At 49.3% G+C, this 16290-nt stretch overlaps 1 gene segment (V, D, J or C); it reads right to left on the reverse strand.

The window, feature by feature from the left end:
- Nucleotides 1-11771: 11771 nt before the first annotated feature.
- LOC109564828 (T cell receptor alpha chain constant-like) overlaps nt 11772-16290 on the reverse strand; it is a 76360-nt gene continuing 71841 nt past the window's right edge. Inside the window, 3 exon segments of the C gene segment in view lie at nt 11772-12337; nt 12995-13102; nt 14419-14463. Coding sequence covers nt 12996-13102; nt 14419-14463 — 152 coding nt within the window.

Here is a 16290-nt window from a genome sequence, read left to right on the forward strand (position 1 = left end):
CTTCTCTGCCTCTGGCTGTGTGTTTTGGTATTAAAATCCTTTTCCTTCAGTCCTCTGTGCAGATTTCTTTAGGAGTTGATAACTTGCAACTGTGAATCTACCTCCATGTTTTCGTTCAGTGTATTGGAAGTTAATGACAAAAGGCAGCTCTGACAACCCTGGGAAAGGAGAGCCCTTTGTCTTTTCCCTGGAGCTGGTTATCCCTTACTAATCCTTCAATTGTTGCAGGTGGTTCTGCTCTTACGACACAACGCATTCCTGGAACTGCATCAGTAAGCACTTTGTGAGAAATTGAACTACATGTGTGCTTCCCCATTTATATCTGTTTCACTGTTATTTAGTGGTGAAAAGTGATACACGTATCTCTTAGTGTAAGAAGAGTACAAAAAGTGTGGGACTTGTGTATATGCTTATTTAATCTCAGGGGTTCCAGTCCTCATTAGGTAGATGAAATTGAAGCTCTGATTTGTAACTTGCTTTAGATCAGAGTTCATGACATGCTTGGGTGGAACAATAGGTCTGCTGGCTGAAGTCTAGGCATATTTATATATTGTGGTGGCATCCTTATTTCCATCCTGGGGGCTGTATATAGGAAATAAGCTATGTTGAGGATTCCACTATTTAAATTTAGCCAACTGCTGCCTTGGTATGTTGGGCTCTAGAGATTCCCCAACTTGGCTGCACATTAGAATTGCTTAGGGAACTTACAATCTCAATGCCCAGGGCACAGCCCATACCAATTAAATAAAAATCTTTGGGGTGGCATCTTCGTACAGCTACCCAGGAGATTCTAACATGCAGCCAGATTGGAGAAGTACCACTGGATTCTTGTTCCTAAAAACGTAGCCCATTGACCAGCAGTATTGACATCACCTGGGAATCTTTGAAAAGGAGACTCTCCAGCCCCACCTCACTCCCTCCTGAAGCAAAAGCTGTTTGAACGTGGTCTGCATGGGAATCACAGGCATATTACAATTTTGAGAAGCACCCATCCAGACCAGTGGTTCTCAAATCTTGGTTTATTTCACAATTCTCTGGGAACTTAGTAATGAGCTTGGGCCTCTGTTTTTTAGCTCTCCATGGAACTCTGATACACACTGAGGTTCGAGAATAGCTCTGTATCAGGAGTCGTCATCACCGAGTGATCTGTCAGTGTTTCACTAAAACTGTATCACAAAGGCAGGATGTTGGTCCTTGGGGCTTGGTTTACCATTCTGAGGGATATTAGTTCGCTCATAACTAATAATGTTTTCAAACTTGTGTGCAGGTATGTATCTTTATCAGGAGGCTTCTGAACAATTTTTAGTGTAGATTGATAGACCAGTATTTTGAATAAGAAAAGCAGTATAAATGGGCTTAAAAACTGGGAATAATAGTACTAATTTTATCAAGGAAGACATTACAACTTTCAGAGCCTCTAATACACACATTTTAATGTCTATCCATGATCTTGAGATACACAGGGCAGATACCAAGCACCCACTTAACCGGGTTAGCTGTTACCTCAGAGGTGATTTACCCAAGCCAGTGACCGTCAGTGGGAAACACTGATCTCGTATTGCCTTCTCACTGTTTCCAGTAGGGCAAAAGCCTATAGACGGCTTTTAGAATCTTGATTTTAAATTCAGTTTAATAAAACTCCATTTTTGAGCTTTGTTCACTTGTTCAGTGGTGTCTTAACTGTTATTTTTTTTTTTTTAATTTATTTTAATGGGAGGCTAATTACAATATGTGGTGGTTTTTGCCATACATTGACATGCATCAGCCATGGGTATACATGTGTTCCCCATCCTGAACCCTCCTCCCACTTCCCCATCTCATCCCTCAGGGTCATCCCAGTGCACCAGCCCCAAGCGCATTGTTTCATGCATTGAACCTGGACTGGCGATCTGTTTCACATATGATAATGCACGTTTCAATGCTATTCTCTCAAATCACCCCACCCTTGCCCTCTCCCACAGAGTCCAAAAGCCTTTGCATCTGTGTCTCTTTTGCTGTCTTGCATATAGGGTCATTGTTACCATCTTTCTAAATTCCATATATATGTGTTAATATACTATATTGGTGTTTTTCTGACTTACTTCGCTCTGTATGATAGGCTCCAGTTTCATCCACCTCATTAGAACTGATTCAAATGCATTCTTTTTAATAGTTGAGTGGTTCTCAACTCTAGAAGCAGAAAATTTACCTGTGAAACTATTTAAAAGTTTAAAAAGTACATCCCCTCTCTCCCCAATGGAATTTCTGATTCTTAGGTGTTTTTTTTTTTTTTTTTTTAGACGAGAGGCACTGAACCAGGATGGGTAATCTTTTTCATCTAATGGGTCTTCCAACCTGGGTCTTGATACCCATCAGCTCTGTTGTGATGGTGCCCCTCTATGGGTCTCACACATGGGTGCCCAAAGGAGCATGCTGCAACAGTGGATTTTGAGTACTATGCCACAGAGTGAGCTATAGTCTAGCATTTTCTGGTGTCTCCAGCTCAACACCTTTATGAAGTAGCTTTATTTTTATTTTCTATGCTCTTCTGTGGGGCCGGAAACCATTCACCACAAGCGCTGTACATGGTCTGTTCCCTGCCATTCTTTGCAGTGGCGGGAAGCCCGGCCCTGAGCACCTCCTGCCCACACACTTCCTGCCCCCTATCACATGGAAACCATCATTTGTGTTTTCTTCTCTTAGCAGCCAATACCTTTGGCCTCTTTGATCACATCCTTTCATCTTAGTCTTCAAAACACTTTTGTTATGATGGTTGAAAATACTTGGGGGGTGGGGGTCAGAGAGGCCTGCTCTCTGGTTTTGGCTCAGCAAACTTGCCCTGGTGGTTGCCATGGGCTGGGGCGCTTGTGTACAGACTCGGTGTGACTGTGTCTGCTCCTGTCTTGGCTTGCGGCTCAGGGCTTCTACAGTCTCAGTGCTGTATGACTTCCTGCCTTTAACTTTTAAAAACTTAACGAATATAAAAAATGGATTTTTTCCTTTTGGTAGAAACCAACACAATACTGTAAAGCAATTATCCTTCAATTAAAAATAAATAAATGGATTTTTCCTGCACGAGGAAACAATACTTCACAGAACAAGGATTTTAGATAAGGAAATGAGGGAGAAAAAAAGACTTCTGAGGAATTTAAAAAAATACTTGCTTAGGTTGAATTAATAGGTGGGTTCAAGCTTATGCAGACCTGTCCATGGGATGAAAAGGAGAGGCATTTTCAAGACCCGAGTTGGGCAGCCGGCTGGTGCTGGAAGTACCGCGCTTGCCCTGAAGGTGTTGATTCAAGGACATGTTCTGCCACTTCTGTCTGTTGACCGGAAGACCTTTTGTTTTGTCTCTCAAATTTAGCCAATAATTAGGCACCCAGGCATGGTGCTGCATAGCACGTGAGATCACCAGAGACAAGATAACAGCCTTGCTGTCCAGGAGTGGCTACCACTGAGTGCCCTCCGTATGTCTGGCATGGTATTAAGTGTCCTGTTACTTACGCTTCCCTGCGAGATGGTTGGATGGCATAATTGACACCATGGACATGAGTTTGAGCAAACTAGGAGATAGGAAAGGACAGGGAAGCCTGGTATGCTGCAGTCCATGGGGTTGCAAAGAGTTGGACATGACTTAGTGACTCTACAACAATAGTCCCATGAAGAGAAGGTAGTGTTCTCTTTCAGATGAGGAAATGGAAACTCAGACGACTGTGAAGGTTTGAATCCTTTTCCTATCTGATTTCAAAGCACTTGGGTTAGACTTTATGAGAAAATGATAGGCTAACATGGGGCTAATAGGACTTCTCACTGTTGTCCCAACAAAATATAAGTGAAAGTACCTTGTTAATACGACTGCTGTACAAACGTACTGGTACCCTGAGGGCAGTCGTCAGAAATGCGGGAAACTGTCCACATGTACTGCTTTTCACCCTCAGCTGCACGTCCAGTTTTACTGGCTTTCAGCTAAAGGACTGTGGTGGCCAAGGTCAGGTCTTCCTCTTTTTCTGGAGAAAGACATCCTCAGGGAGTCCCTAGATGTCCCTAGAGACATCCCTGGGCTCTGCTATTTGAAACTGCTCTGCCTTTTTAAATCCAGGGATGAACAGCTTTGTTTCTTAACTTTTTCTTACTGAAAATGTCGCAGACACACAATGCACACACATGCATGTCAAGAGATAAACTTACAGATACCCAACATTTGGCTTCAAAAATTAGCCATGTTTTTTACCCCATCAGGACTTCCTTTGTGGCTCAGCTGGTAAAGAATCCGCCTGCAATGTGAGAGACCTGAGTTCGATTTCTGGGTTGGGAAGATCCCTGGAGAAGGGAAAGGCTAGCCACTCCAGTATTCTGGCATAGAGAATTCCATGGACTGTATAGTCCATGGGGTCGCAAAGAGTTGGACATGACTGAGTGACTTTCACTACCCTGTGTAGTTTCAAGATACTATAAGAGACGTCTGACGGGGAAGCTCTTTCTATGACTTCATCACTGAGTTAAAAAATATTTGTGTGCCTACTCTCCAAGACATGCAGAGGTGATCAGAACAGACATAGTAACTCCCTTTTTGAGCCTTACATTCTAGTCAGGAAGAGGGCCGAATTAGCACATGAATATAACTGCTGTAAGTGGAGTGAAGGACACAAATGGTATGACGTGATTACCAATGGGGTGAGGTGGGAGCTACCTAGACACAGTGGTCAGGAAAGCCTCTCTAAGAAGGAGACGTTTATCATCAGTCATGGCACTGGCAGCTGGAGTGTGTCTAGGTATTACTTTACTAACTCTCGTTGCCTTGTGATTGAGTCCTGGAGTTTGCTTTTGCAGAAAGCATTGCCTCAGGAGATGACTAATCAACAACATTTACCGAAGGAGTGTCTCCAAAGCAAACTGTTTTGCAACTCTACTCTAATCCTAGAGGACGATCAAGAGTCCTGAAGAGGGAAGGGAAATCCAGACAGAATAGAAGACAGCAGTCTTGGGGCGGGGTGGGAGTGGGCGATCAGTTGGTCCTGAGACCCCATCTTTTCCTGCTCCTTTCTCTGTGATGGCTGTATCTGGAGCCACCTGGGATTTGGGCTTCCACTAGCGCTGATGTGGGCCTCATTCACTGTGACGGCAAGGGAGCCACTTCGCCTTTCTCCGTTTGTGAAAGGGAGGGACCATACCCTGCCTACTGCTTAGCTTTCCTGTGAAGGTCAAAGCCAGATCATATTTGCTTTGGTGTTGCACAGACACGCTATTCTTCATAAAGATTCCAGATAAGGATGTCACCTCACCCACGTCCCCCGGTAAATCTCTGGAATAACTTGGGTCAGCAAGGAGAGGCAAGGCCTCCCTAGAGTTTGCTAAAAATAGTGTCTCACCGTCTCCACTGGAAAAAAGTCCTGTTTCATGTTAGCCCAGTTTCCTCCCATCAAGGCTAGAAGCATGAAATGGAGACCAGTTGCTGACCACTCTCTGAACCACAGTCCTTCATCTACTCAAACTCTTTGAAGTCCTGCCAACCATGTCTCACATTTATAAGCTCTTTCCTTAATGGTTCCTTTTTTTCCTCCTTGGCTGAATTCTGTGTGGGTGGCTCAGGAAAAGGGTAGACAAGCATGCTTTCTGCTTCTCGGGGGGATTTTTAAAGAATCTGACAATGGGAGGGCTCTCTCCCCTGGATCCTATTGCCTCTGGAGTGGGAGTGTGCCCATATTTCCAAAACAAACAGTGAGAATGGGCTGCCCTTTTCCCAAAGGTGGTGAGACCCCTCTGGGATGATGTATGGTGTTCTGGCTTGGGACGATGGCTGCCCAGAGAAACGACCCATTGTGGGGTGGTCTACTTTCTTTCTTTCAGACTTTACATCTAGCCAGGACTCAAGGGGGCCCATTTTGGGGGAGAGGCTTGTACCATGTGGCATGTGGATTCTTAGCTCCCCGACCAGGAATTGAACCCATGCCAGCTGCAGTGGAAGTGCAGAGTCCTAACTGCTGGACTTCCAGGGCATCCCCAAGGGGGCCCTTTTGAAAGCAGAGAGGGCCCTAGAGGGTGAGAGGGGAGATAAAAAGCAAGAGTGTTCAGGGATGTTGCAAAGAGCAGAGTGGGCAGCCTGGAGTGGCCTGGGGCCGGGAGGGCTGGCTTTGTTCTGAAAATCTGCTGCAGCCTTGCCAGGGCCTCCCAGTGCTGTAATTTCCCCTCCCTCAAGCTCTCCTGGAAGCCGTGGAGGGGGAAAGAAAATGCATAAGATGGTGTAACCAGAAGCTCCTGGGGCCCTAATGAGGGGAGAAATGCCTGTGGGCAACAGAGACACACTGGTGGGCTGAGAACTCTAGGCTCACTTGGGCGCTGGCCTAGTGAAGCAGCAGCCCCACTTTTATCTCAGCGTGGTGGTCCAGCCTGACCCAGCTCTATTGACCCCCAGGCAGGGTCTCCATTCAATTTTCTGGGCATTCCCTTAAAATTTGCATTCAGTTTACTATGCTGAATCTGTGCATGTGTTAATAGGAACAGTACTTTATTGTATAATTTACCTGTGCTAAAATGCACAAATCTTAGTGTACAGTTGGGCTTGTTTTGACGTGTCTATACACCTGTGTAAATCACCCAAATCAAGATGCAGAATATTTTCACCACCTGGAAGCTTCCCTGGGGCCCCTTTCCAGCCAGTCCTTGTACCCTAGAGGCATCTACTGTTCCCATTTCTGTTGCTGGTGATTAGTTTTGCTTGTTCTTGAGCTTCATCTGTGTGGAGTCCTAGAGTTTGTACAGAGCCTGGATCCCTGGGGCCTGGCCTGTGTCCGCACTTGGCAGGTATGCACTGTGAGAGGAGCCTTGGTTCTTAAACTACCCTGTGAGAGAGCACTGATCCCATTGGGAAACTGAAGCTGTGGGTGGTTAGTGAGATGCCCACAGGGCAGGAGGTAGTGGTGCATCCTGGTGGCTAGCCCAGGCTCTCTGATTCTGAATCCAAAGCTCTCTCCAGGCTCCCAGGGGGCTCCCCCAACCCCTCCCTGGGGGCTCCTATCTAATGCTCTGGATGAAGGAGCCTGGTGAGCCTGGGCAGGTAGCGCCCCCTGCTGTCTACCGGGCCAGACCCTACACCCTCTCTCCTCCAAGGGCTGAGACAGGATCACCCGGGCAGGAGCCCAGGGCAGTGATGGACAAAGGGCAGGGGCTCGGCTCCTGGAAGGAAGTCTCCTGTCCTTTTATTTTCCTCTGAAAAGACGTTTTCTTAAGCGTTTGGGGCTTTTCTTTCCTCAAAAGAAGCGGATTAAGGGAGAAGAAGCATCTTTGGTGGAGCTCTGCTGCCCCCACGTGGGTGGCTGGGACACTACCACAGAGCTGGACGTCCAAACCCCGCGATACTCAGGTCTCAGATTCCCATGGTCCTTCTGTGGCTCTCCATCAACCGGCATCCTGAATCCTGGTCTCCTTGGCTTCTGAGAGCCAGATGTCCTTCTAGACCATCATCTTGCACTTCAACCCTGACCTGGAGCGGTTCCTTGGAGAACCAGCTCCAGCTGTGCGTAGGAGGGGGAGATGTGGCCCCACTCCTCCCGGGGAGGGCGGGCTGGACAGAAGCCTAGAGGGCCTGTCCTGCATAAAGCAATGGTGTGATCGAGTGAGATCAAGGTTTGATCTTAGGACTTGGCTGGGGGGGGAGGGGGTGATAGGCGGGGCGGGGGTACTTCTCGCCATGGGGTGCACAGCCCCCCTGCCTACCGTGGGCGTGGGTGCCGCCGCTAGGGCCCCGCCGGCCCTTCCCAGCTCGCCGCCTTCCTGTCGCACCTGCGGTCGTGGTGGTGTAACGGCCCGGCCCTCCCAGCCCCGGCACGTGGCCTGGGGTGATGCTATCTCTAACTCGGTATTTTTAACTCGTTTTTCCAGAGGATGTGGCTTCTGTGGGAGAGCTTCAAAGGGTGCCCCACTTGCCCCTCGCGGCAGCCATGACGTCATGGAAATGGGAGGGGCCGCCCCAAGCCCCCTCAAACACCTGCACGGAAGTGGGAGACTTTTTCCACTTCCTGTCCTACATCTGGCTACTGACTCAATGTCTGACCTGCTTATTAATTTCAAAATATAGCTCTCAGTGTGATACTCAGAGGAAACCTTACTCATGTGTGTGTCTGGGTGAAACTAGGCCTGAGTCCCAGGTGGCAGGGCACTGGCCCGCCAGCCTCCTGGCCTCTCAGTCTATTCATTAACAGAGTGACAGTGGCCTGGGCTTGCAGACCTCCCCAGACCCACCCATCAGTCAGAAGCTCTACTTCCCACAGGTTGCTCCCAGAGGTAGATGGAGAGAGAGTTTTAAGACAGGACATGTGGACAAAGTGAGGTGAATGGTAAGGTGACCTGCAGCCCTGGACCTGGGCGTGGTCCTTCAGTAGCAGGAGGGCTGATTCCTAGAAGCCCTGTGTGCCTTCCCATCCCCCAGGCTCTACTGGATGAGTGCCCACCCGAGGCTGCTCTGGCCAAGGGACCATCACTCAGGTTCTGCTTATCCTGATAGTTCTTGACAGGTTACTCTTAGCTCTTGGCTAAATTATGAAATACCTTCTCAGGAGGCTCAACAGTAAAGAATCTGCCTGCCAATGCAGGAGACACAGGAGACTCCGGTTCAGTCTCTGGGTCGAGAAAATCCCCTGGAGTAGGAAATGGCAACCCACTCCAGTTTTCTTGCTTGAAAAATTCCAAGGACAGCGTGGCAGGCTATAGTCCATGAGGTTGCAAAGAGTCAGACAAGACTGAGCGACCGCACATACACAAATTGTGAAAATGTGGCTCGCTGGGCCACCTTGTCTATTAATCCCCGTTTTCCTTTCTCTTATGCTCCCTCACCCACCATACACATATACATCTTCGCTCCTTCCCCAGTGCCTGATGAGCCCCCTGCCTCATTTATTTGTTCACTTGCTGCTTAAGTGTATATTAAACATCAGTTGTGTGCCAGGCACTGTGCTGGGTGTTACAGACACACGGATGAACACCATATACTTCCCATTCCAAGGAGCTCATAGTTGAATGGATTTTCTTGCTGAGGTATTACCTGATAACTAAAGTGATATCTGTTAAAGGCTTTACATGTGACCCCCTGGGGGTTAGATTTTATGGGCAAACCAAGAAGAAAACAATTCTTTAAGACTCAGATGGCTCCCCCTCCAATGGTGGGTCATGGTGAGGGGTGCTTTGTTGGGGCTGAGAACCCACCCAAGTGTTCCTGAAGCACATACTGGCTTAGCCTGCCCTTTTCTTGACCAGATCATGATTCCATTTGGACTCAGGGGGCAGATTTCTGGGTGAAGCGACAGAGAATTCTCTAGAATCTTGGGCTTGGGGTCCAGAGAAGTCATTTGGTCCCTTTTTCTGCCTCCAGGGTTGGCCTGAGCTTAAGTCTTTTGGGGGCAGTAGGATGTCTGTCCAGAGAATTCTGCTCTGCAACTGACCTCGGGGGCACATTCCACCCTGGGATGGCATGGCTGTCCCTCCCTGAGGCTGGCCCCTGCTGCTGAGGACTGGGGCTCTTCAGGGCTGGGCCTTCTCAGGGACTTGGTGACCATGTCTTCAGGTTTCCTCAGCAGCCTTTTCCCTCCACACTGAACACTGTCTTGTCCCTTACTGCATGGAGGGATCTGCTGCAGTGGCCCTCAGCCCAGCGCTGCCCTCCTAGTGGGCATAGGCACCCTTCCCCAGGCCTCCTCACAAGGCCACTTCAATCCCCTCTGACACCCTGGTGGGGCCTGGGCCAGACGTGAGAACAGAGTGGACACAGCCGCCGAGGACTCCGCATCACCCCTTCAGCACTCTTGCTTAGTTGGCTGTCGGCTTAACAGCCTCAGACCTGAGAGAATGTTCTTGGTGGGATAGAGGAATCTGGATTTGAGATGGGAAACTTCCCCAAGCTGATGCTGACCCTGTTTTCCAGATGGCCTCTTACCTACCTGAGGCCTTGTCACTCTCAGCTTGGGCTGGGCCTGGAAGCAGCAGGCCTTCCTCCCTCCGTGGGTCTGGGAGGATCCCTGGGCACTGTTGCCGCATCCCTTCCTAGCTCCTCAGGTGGCTTCAGGGGTCCAGTGACTGCAGGGCCCAACGTCTGAGGACCCTGAGCTGGCATGACTCCACAGGCTCCCTTGGTCTCCTTCCACCTGGGCCTCCTCTGCAGTTCTTGGAGGGGTCTGTCTTTGGCCCCTTTACTGCCTTTCAGAGTCCCTGCCCATGTCCTCTGCCACAAGCCCCATTTCCCCTTCATCCTCAGCATCTTCGCAGCCAAGTCTCAGGAGCAGACCTGCCTCCCCAGCCACCCACACAGTCTTTTGCCTGGATCTTATGTATACAGACCAAAGTGGATTACTATTTTAGGAGGAAAAAAAAAAAAGACCTAATTTGCCTAAAGTTTTTAACAGTTGATAAAGGCTTGCTCTGTTAACCCTCCCAGGGGCATTTTCATTTAATATGGGGAAGAGAATGCTTTAATTAAAAGAAATTTCCAATGGTGGAGTCTCTGGCATTGTGTTCGACTGATGAGGAGGCAGTTTTGAGTTCCCTGCAGGTGGTAACTCTTCTTCTGGGCGTGAGAGTGACCTGCTATGATGGGATTTCCTCTGAGATCTTTCCCTTTAGTGATCTTTAAAGGCACTTGTATTTAGGCTGCACATGAGGCTGCTCAGAGACCACTGGGGTTTCTGTGACTATCCTTGGTAGGGCTGCCAGTATTGAACATGGTTCTTAACCTCTATAGAAGCCATAGAATCAGAGATGAGGGGAGCTGGAGGCAGCCTCCAGTCCTAAGTGGCATAGGTTTTACAGGTGGTGATCCTGGAACTCGCGGACGGGAGGGACATGCTGATGTTACCTATTGAGCTGGTGGCTCCATCCTTGTAAAAAACCACAGACCTGAATTGTAGCCGGAAGGATTTGCTTGTTTCTGGCTGTGTGGTCAGAGACACAAAGGTGAACTGTAGATGTATTTGGGGCTAGAACCCCCTCCCACTCCTGCACCAGGAATTGGTAAGCACTGGGCTCCAGTCTTGAGAGTGGTAATTGTGAGGTGGATGGCTGAGTGGTGTCTGAGGGGTGCCCCCCTTTCCTAAGCACCCCAGGAAAGGTGCTAAGACAGCAGGAGGCTCAGGAGAATCCAAGGGGACCCCGTCTCCTGTCTTCTAGGTGAGGGCTTGAGACGCCTACTCTCCTTGGCCAACTCCCTGGGCTTGAGAGGAGAGAGCTCATCTCTGCTTTCCTTGTTCTCACATTCAGGGTTGTGGGAGCACAAAGTCTGGCTAGGGTCACCCTCTTCTCCCCCTTTTCCCCACTCCTAGACTGACACTCCAAGGGGCTGAGCCTCTGGTGGGCATCCAGGCAGTGGAGTGGTAGGTGGTCCCCAGCCATGAGCTTGTAGAGCAATGCACAGTTTCAGTGGGAATCCAGTCTGAAAGGAAAGGCAAAGGAAATGTTTCTTCAGGACAAGAGACAGTGGGTGGCCTTTTGGGGACACTTGCTGTGTGGTCCCTGTCTGCCAGATTTCAGCTACAGGTCATTACCACCCATGTACATGGGCCTCTTGCTATGAGCTGCCCAGTGGAAGAGCAGGGATCCAGGCTTTTAAGTGGGTTTTCCTGGCCCCCAGCACAGCCTTCTCAGTGGAATTTTTTGGAGGTTTTTCCAGGAAAAGGTGGACTTAAGCAGCTTGTTGAGTTAGGCCCACCGAAAGTCCTCATGGATAGATGGCTTGGTTTCTTTCTGCCCAGCTAGTGATCCACAGCAAGCTGAAAATGACCTGGACCAAACTCAGTCAAACAGAAGCACAGTCTCTTCCAAATCGCTTTTATTGAAGCCGTGGCAGCAGAATATACAATGTGGCTCGGATACACAGAAGAGCAGGGCCTAGATCGTGAAAAGATAATTTTTCCCCACATGTTGGGGAAAAGGGTGATGTATATTTTTTTATGAACACTATGTAAAAAAATATAAACAACACACAACATTCTCCAGGAGCTAGAGCCCAGGAGAACCCACTGGGGATCCACCATCCAGTGGGACATCAGAGGCAGTCTCTGGGGGGTGGGGGTGGGGAGGGAGTGTCCCCACAGCCAGGAGAGGCTGCAGCAGCCCCCCGACTTTGCCAAGAATGCCAGGCAGTGACAAGCAGCAGTGAGGAAGAGAGTGGGTGGCAGCCGTGCTGGGCAGCTTGTCAGCATCTTGATCACCAGTATCTGGAGGATCCAGTTGGTGTTATGGCCAGCCAGGCCAGAGAGGAGGAGGGAGCCTTCTCATCCATGGGGGCAGAGAGTGCGCCTCTCTGCTTGAAGAGGGAGAGGAAGGGCGACGAGGAGCAAGGGGCGAGGGAGCACGGGGCTCTCAGGTTGTCGGTGACCTGGGATGAGGAAGAACAGGGTCAGGCTGCATAGTGATGACATTCAGGACAGTCAGGGATGTGATGAGGATGCTTCTGTTTGTAGAGTTCTAGGGGCAAATGGACCCAGAGTTCTTTTTGATGAGATGGTCTTGTCAGTGGGATGACCTGGGACACTGGGGGAAAGGGTCTGGAGATTCTAGTCAGATTTAGGGTGGATAACAAATACAATACTGCCTCACCACATTGGGGTTAGAGGACCTGAGGAAAGGAATGGGGGGCCCCATAAAATTTGCAATGAATGGGGTACAATGGAAGGCATAGGTATGAGTGAGTCTGGGCCCTAAGTGTCTCCTAAGTTCCACTCATTAGCTGTGTGGCCTTGATGTTCCTTGGCCTCAGTTTCTTTATTCCCAAAATGAGGATAATAGCAACTGTTCCTCATACTTTTTAGGTGAGACGTGGCTTAAAGGCAGTGACCAATGTCACCTGAGGAGTGTATTGTGTTTCTTAAGTATCTGGGGCCATTGCTATTAACAAGAGGAACCATGAACAGGAAAAGAGGAGTCTGGTGGGTCCAGACTTAGGCCCTAAAAGCAAGAGCCTGGGGGAAGTTCCTTTTCAGAGCTTGGGGACCCGCCCCCAGGGCCCCACCGTCTGGCTGAGATGTCAGCTCACCTCAACTGGACCAGAGCCGCAGCGTCATGAGCAGATTAAACCCGACCACCTTCAGGAGGAGGATGCGGAACACTATCACTGACAGGTTTTGGGAGTTTAGGTTTATATCTGCAAAAACAAGGAGCCACAGCAGTCATGGCACAGGTCTGCACAGCCCCCGTGACACCGAAAGCAGGGTGGGGAGTATGGTGAGCTTCAGTGCCTGGATCTGCCTCTCCCTTTGAGCTTTGGTGCACCATCCCCTCATAAACATATCTGTACATCCCTCTAGGGTCAACATGGGCTTCCCAGGGGGCACAGTGGTAAAGATTCTGTCTGCCAATGCAGGGGACGCAAGAGATGCAGGTTTGATTCCTGGGTTGGGAAGATCTCCTAGAGTAAGAAATGGCAACCCATTCCAGTATTCTTGCCGGAAAATTCCATGGACAGAAAAGCCTGGTGGGCTGCAGTCCATGGGGTTGCAAAGAGTCGGACACCACTTAGTGACTGAGCACGCACGCACCAGTGTCAACAGCATTTCATTTCCAAAGGGAAACACTAACAGCGCTTACTCTCTGATTTAGGGCTGAGCCTCTCAGTGGATGGGGATGGTGAATGCTCAGAACTTGGCACACGCAACACCCTGGGTCAGTGCCCCTTAGTGAGAATCTAGTGGTGGAACCATAAGAGGGATGAAAGTGAAAGTGAAAGTCGCTCAGTCGTGTCTGACTCTTTGCGACCCCATGGACTATGCAGTCCAGGGAATTCTCCAGGCCAGAATGCTGGAGTGGGTTACCTTTTCCTTCTCCAGGGGATCTTCTCAACCCAGGGATTGAACCCAAGTCTCCCACATTGCAGGTGGATTCTTTACCGGCTGAGCCACAAGGGAAGCCCAAGAGGGATGACTCAGTACAAATGACTCAAATGGAAATGAACGTGGGCCCAGAGTAGGTGGTGAGGAATGGTGGGGATCTTTGAGAGCCAAGGTCACTGCCCACATGAGTTTTGCTGCTCTTCTTGAAAGAAGGCAAAACCCCCAGGCTATGGAGGGAGAACATCCTTGGGAAGACCTGGTTAGTCTAGGGCTTTATGTGAGCTGGTCTGAGATTTCCCAGCTGGGCCACCCAGAAGCTCTCTTGATCTCTGTGGACAGTGGAGCCACTGAAAGGAATACAGAGGCCTGGGAATGAGTCATTGGGCTAGCAAAACTAGACTTATCCTCGAAGTTCTTAGAGTGGAAAAGAAAATTAGAGATGGTGAGAGGAGTCTAGGGATTCAAGAATGTCCCCAGGCAGCTTTGAACGGGGCTTGAACTGCTATTCTTTTCCTTAGAACTTCATTCCTAGATCCACATGTTCCTTCACACTGCCTCTATCCCGTCTGGGTGATTGTGGGTTCATCGTTTCCCCAGACCTGTGTGAAGCCAGGATGGACCCCTTCCTTACCTGTTTCAAAGCTTTTCTCTACCAGCTTGGCATTACAGGAGATTTCTAAAAAGAGAAATAAAGACATTTTTCTTAGAGTCCTGAGCATTCTGACTTCCCACCCCAGAAGCCTTTCCATGCCTCCTTGTGGAGAGATCTGGAAGGAATTTGTCCCACATGGGACCACCTGTTGAGGCCACCACTGACCCTCGAAAGGCCAGCCCCCTGGCTTCTAGGCACCATTTCATTTACTTAATACTGGTTGTGCTAAGCGCATGTTACATGACACAAGGAGCCATCAGAGCCCACCCTTGGGTGAGTTCCAATCTGGAGTCTCATAGAGGAAGTAAGGCAGACACAGTGAGAAGTGCCATAAGGGGTACAGGTGCTTTCATCTGTCCCACAGGGTTTTGACCCCTGAACCCCAAATCTGTTTGCTTGTTTTTTCTGACTCAGTACATGGCATTATCATTGACCCAGCTGCTCAGAAAGAAAATCCAGCCACATTCCTCAATTCCCTCTTTTCCTTTTCAGTCCTGCATGGTTCTAGCTTTGAATCCCAAATAGTGTTGAGCTTTTAACTCCCCTGCCACAGGGACTTCCCTGATGGTCCAGTGACCAAGACTCTGTGCTCCCAATGCAGGGGGCCTGGGTTCTATCCCTGGTTGGGGAACTAGATCCCACAAGAGTTCAAATGTCCTAACTAAGGCCCAGTGCCTTAGTTAAAGAAATAAAAAACAAAATATCAAATGAATAACTCCCCTGCCACAACCCCATCCTGGCCCCCATCATCTCTCTGCTGCAGGAGCTTCTTTTCCGTTTGCACTCTTGGCTCCTACAATCCATTTTCCACTCTAGTCAGGGTGGTTAAAAAAAAAAATTATTTATTTATTTTGGCTGTGCCAGACGTTCCTTGCTGCTCAGTCTTTCTCTAGTTGCAGCGAGCGGGAGCTACTCTCTAGTTTTGGTGTCAAAGCTTCTCACTGTGGTGGCTTCTTGTTGAGGAGCACGGGCTGTAGGGTGCACAGGCTTTAATAGTTGCAACACATGGGCTCAGTAGTTTTGGCTCCTGGGCTCTAGAGCACAGGCTCAGTATTTGTGGCACACGGGGCTTAGTTGCTCCATGGCATGTGGGACTTCCTGAACAGGGATCTGCCTGCCAGTGGGTTCATCGGCAGTGCAGGCAGATCCTTTACCACTGAGCCACTGGGGAAGTCCCCAGAATGATTTTTTTTTTATAAAGTAAATTGGGTGTCATTCGACTGCTTATAGGCAACCAATATCTCCTCACTGTACCAAACAGTGTCTCCCGCTCATGACGGGCAAGGCTCTGTGATCTGGCTCCGGCCTATCTCTTCCATCTCATCTCCTCCTGCCCTTTGCCTTTCTCACTGTGCTCCTGACTCTGTAAGTTCCTTTCTCTTCTTATGGTTGGTACCTCCTTAGCCTTGAAATCTCAGCTCAGATAGCATTTCCCCAGAGGGCCTTCTCTGACTTTTGTCCGTAGGGTGGCTATTTCCCCAACTCCAAGTTAAAGCAAGTATGATAATCTGGAGTTCTTTAGATTTCTGCTTGTTGATGGTTGGTCTCCCCCAACTGGAATGGGGCTTGCTCAGAGCAGACCCCTCATCGTATGCATTTTTTCCTCCATGGCAGCACCGGGCATATTATACAGGCACAATCAGCAACTGCTGAGTGAATGAATGAATGAGGTTAGGAGCTGGGAAAGTCCTTTGGCCAAGAGGGAGGAGTAAAAGGAGGGATCTGGGAGAAGCACACCGGAGCCTGGAGGAGCAGTGAGGGGCTGAGCAGAGGCAGGGGGTGGGGACTCAGAGAGGGTGAGCTTCAGGGCCCTCGTGCTCTCAGGCCTCTTCCCCCTCTGCTATTTGTCTA

This window comes from Bos indicus, chromosome 10 (genome assembly GCF_029378745.1).
Source record: "Bos indicus isolate NIAB-ARS_2022 breed Sahiwal x Tharparkar chromosome 10, NIAB-ARS_B.indTharparkar_mat_pri_1.0, whole genome shotgun sequence".
In the NCBI taxonomy this organism is placed as follows: Eukaryota; Metazoa; Chordata; class Mammalia; order Artiodactyla; family Bovidae; genus Bos; species Bos indicus.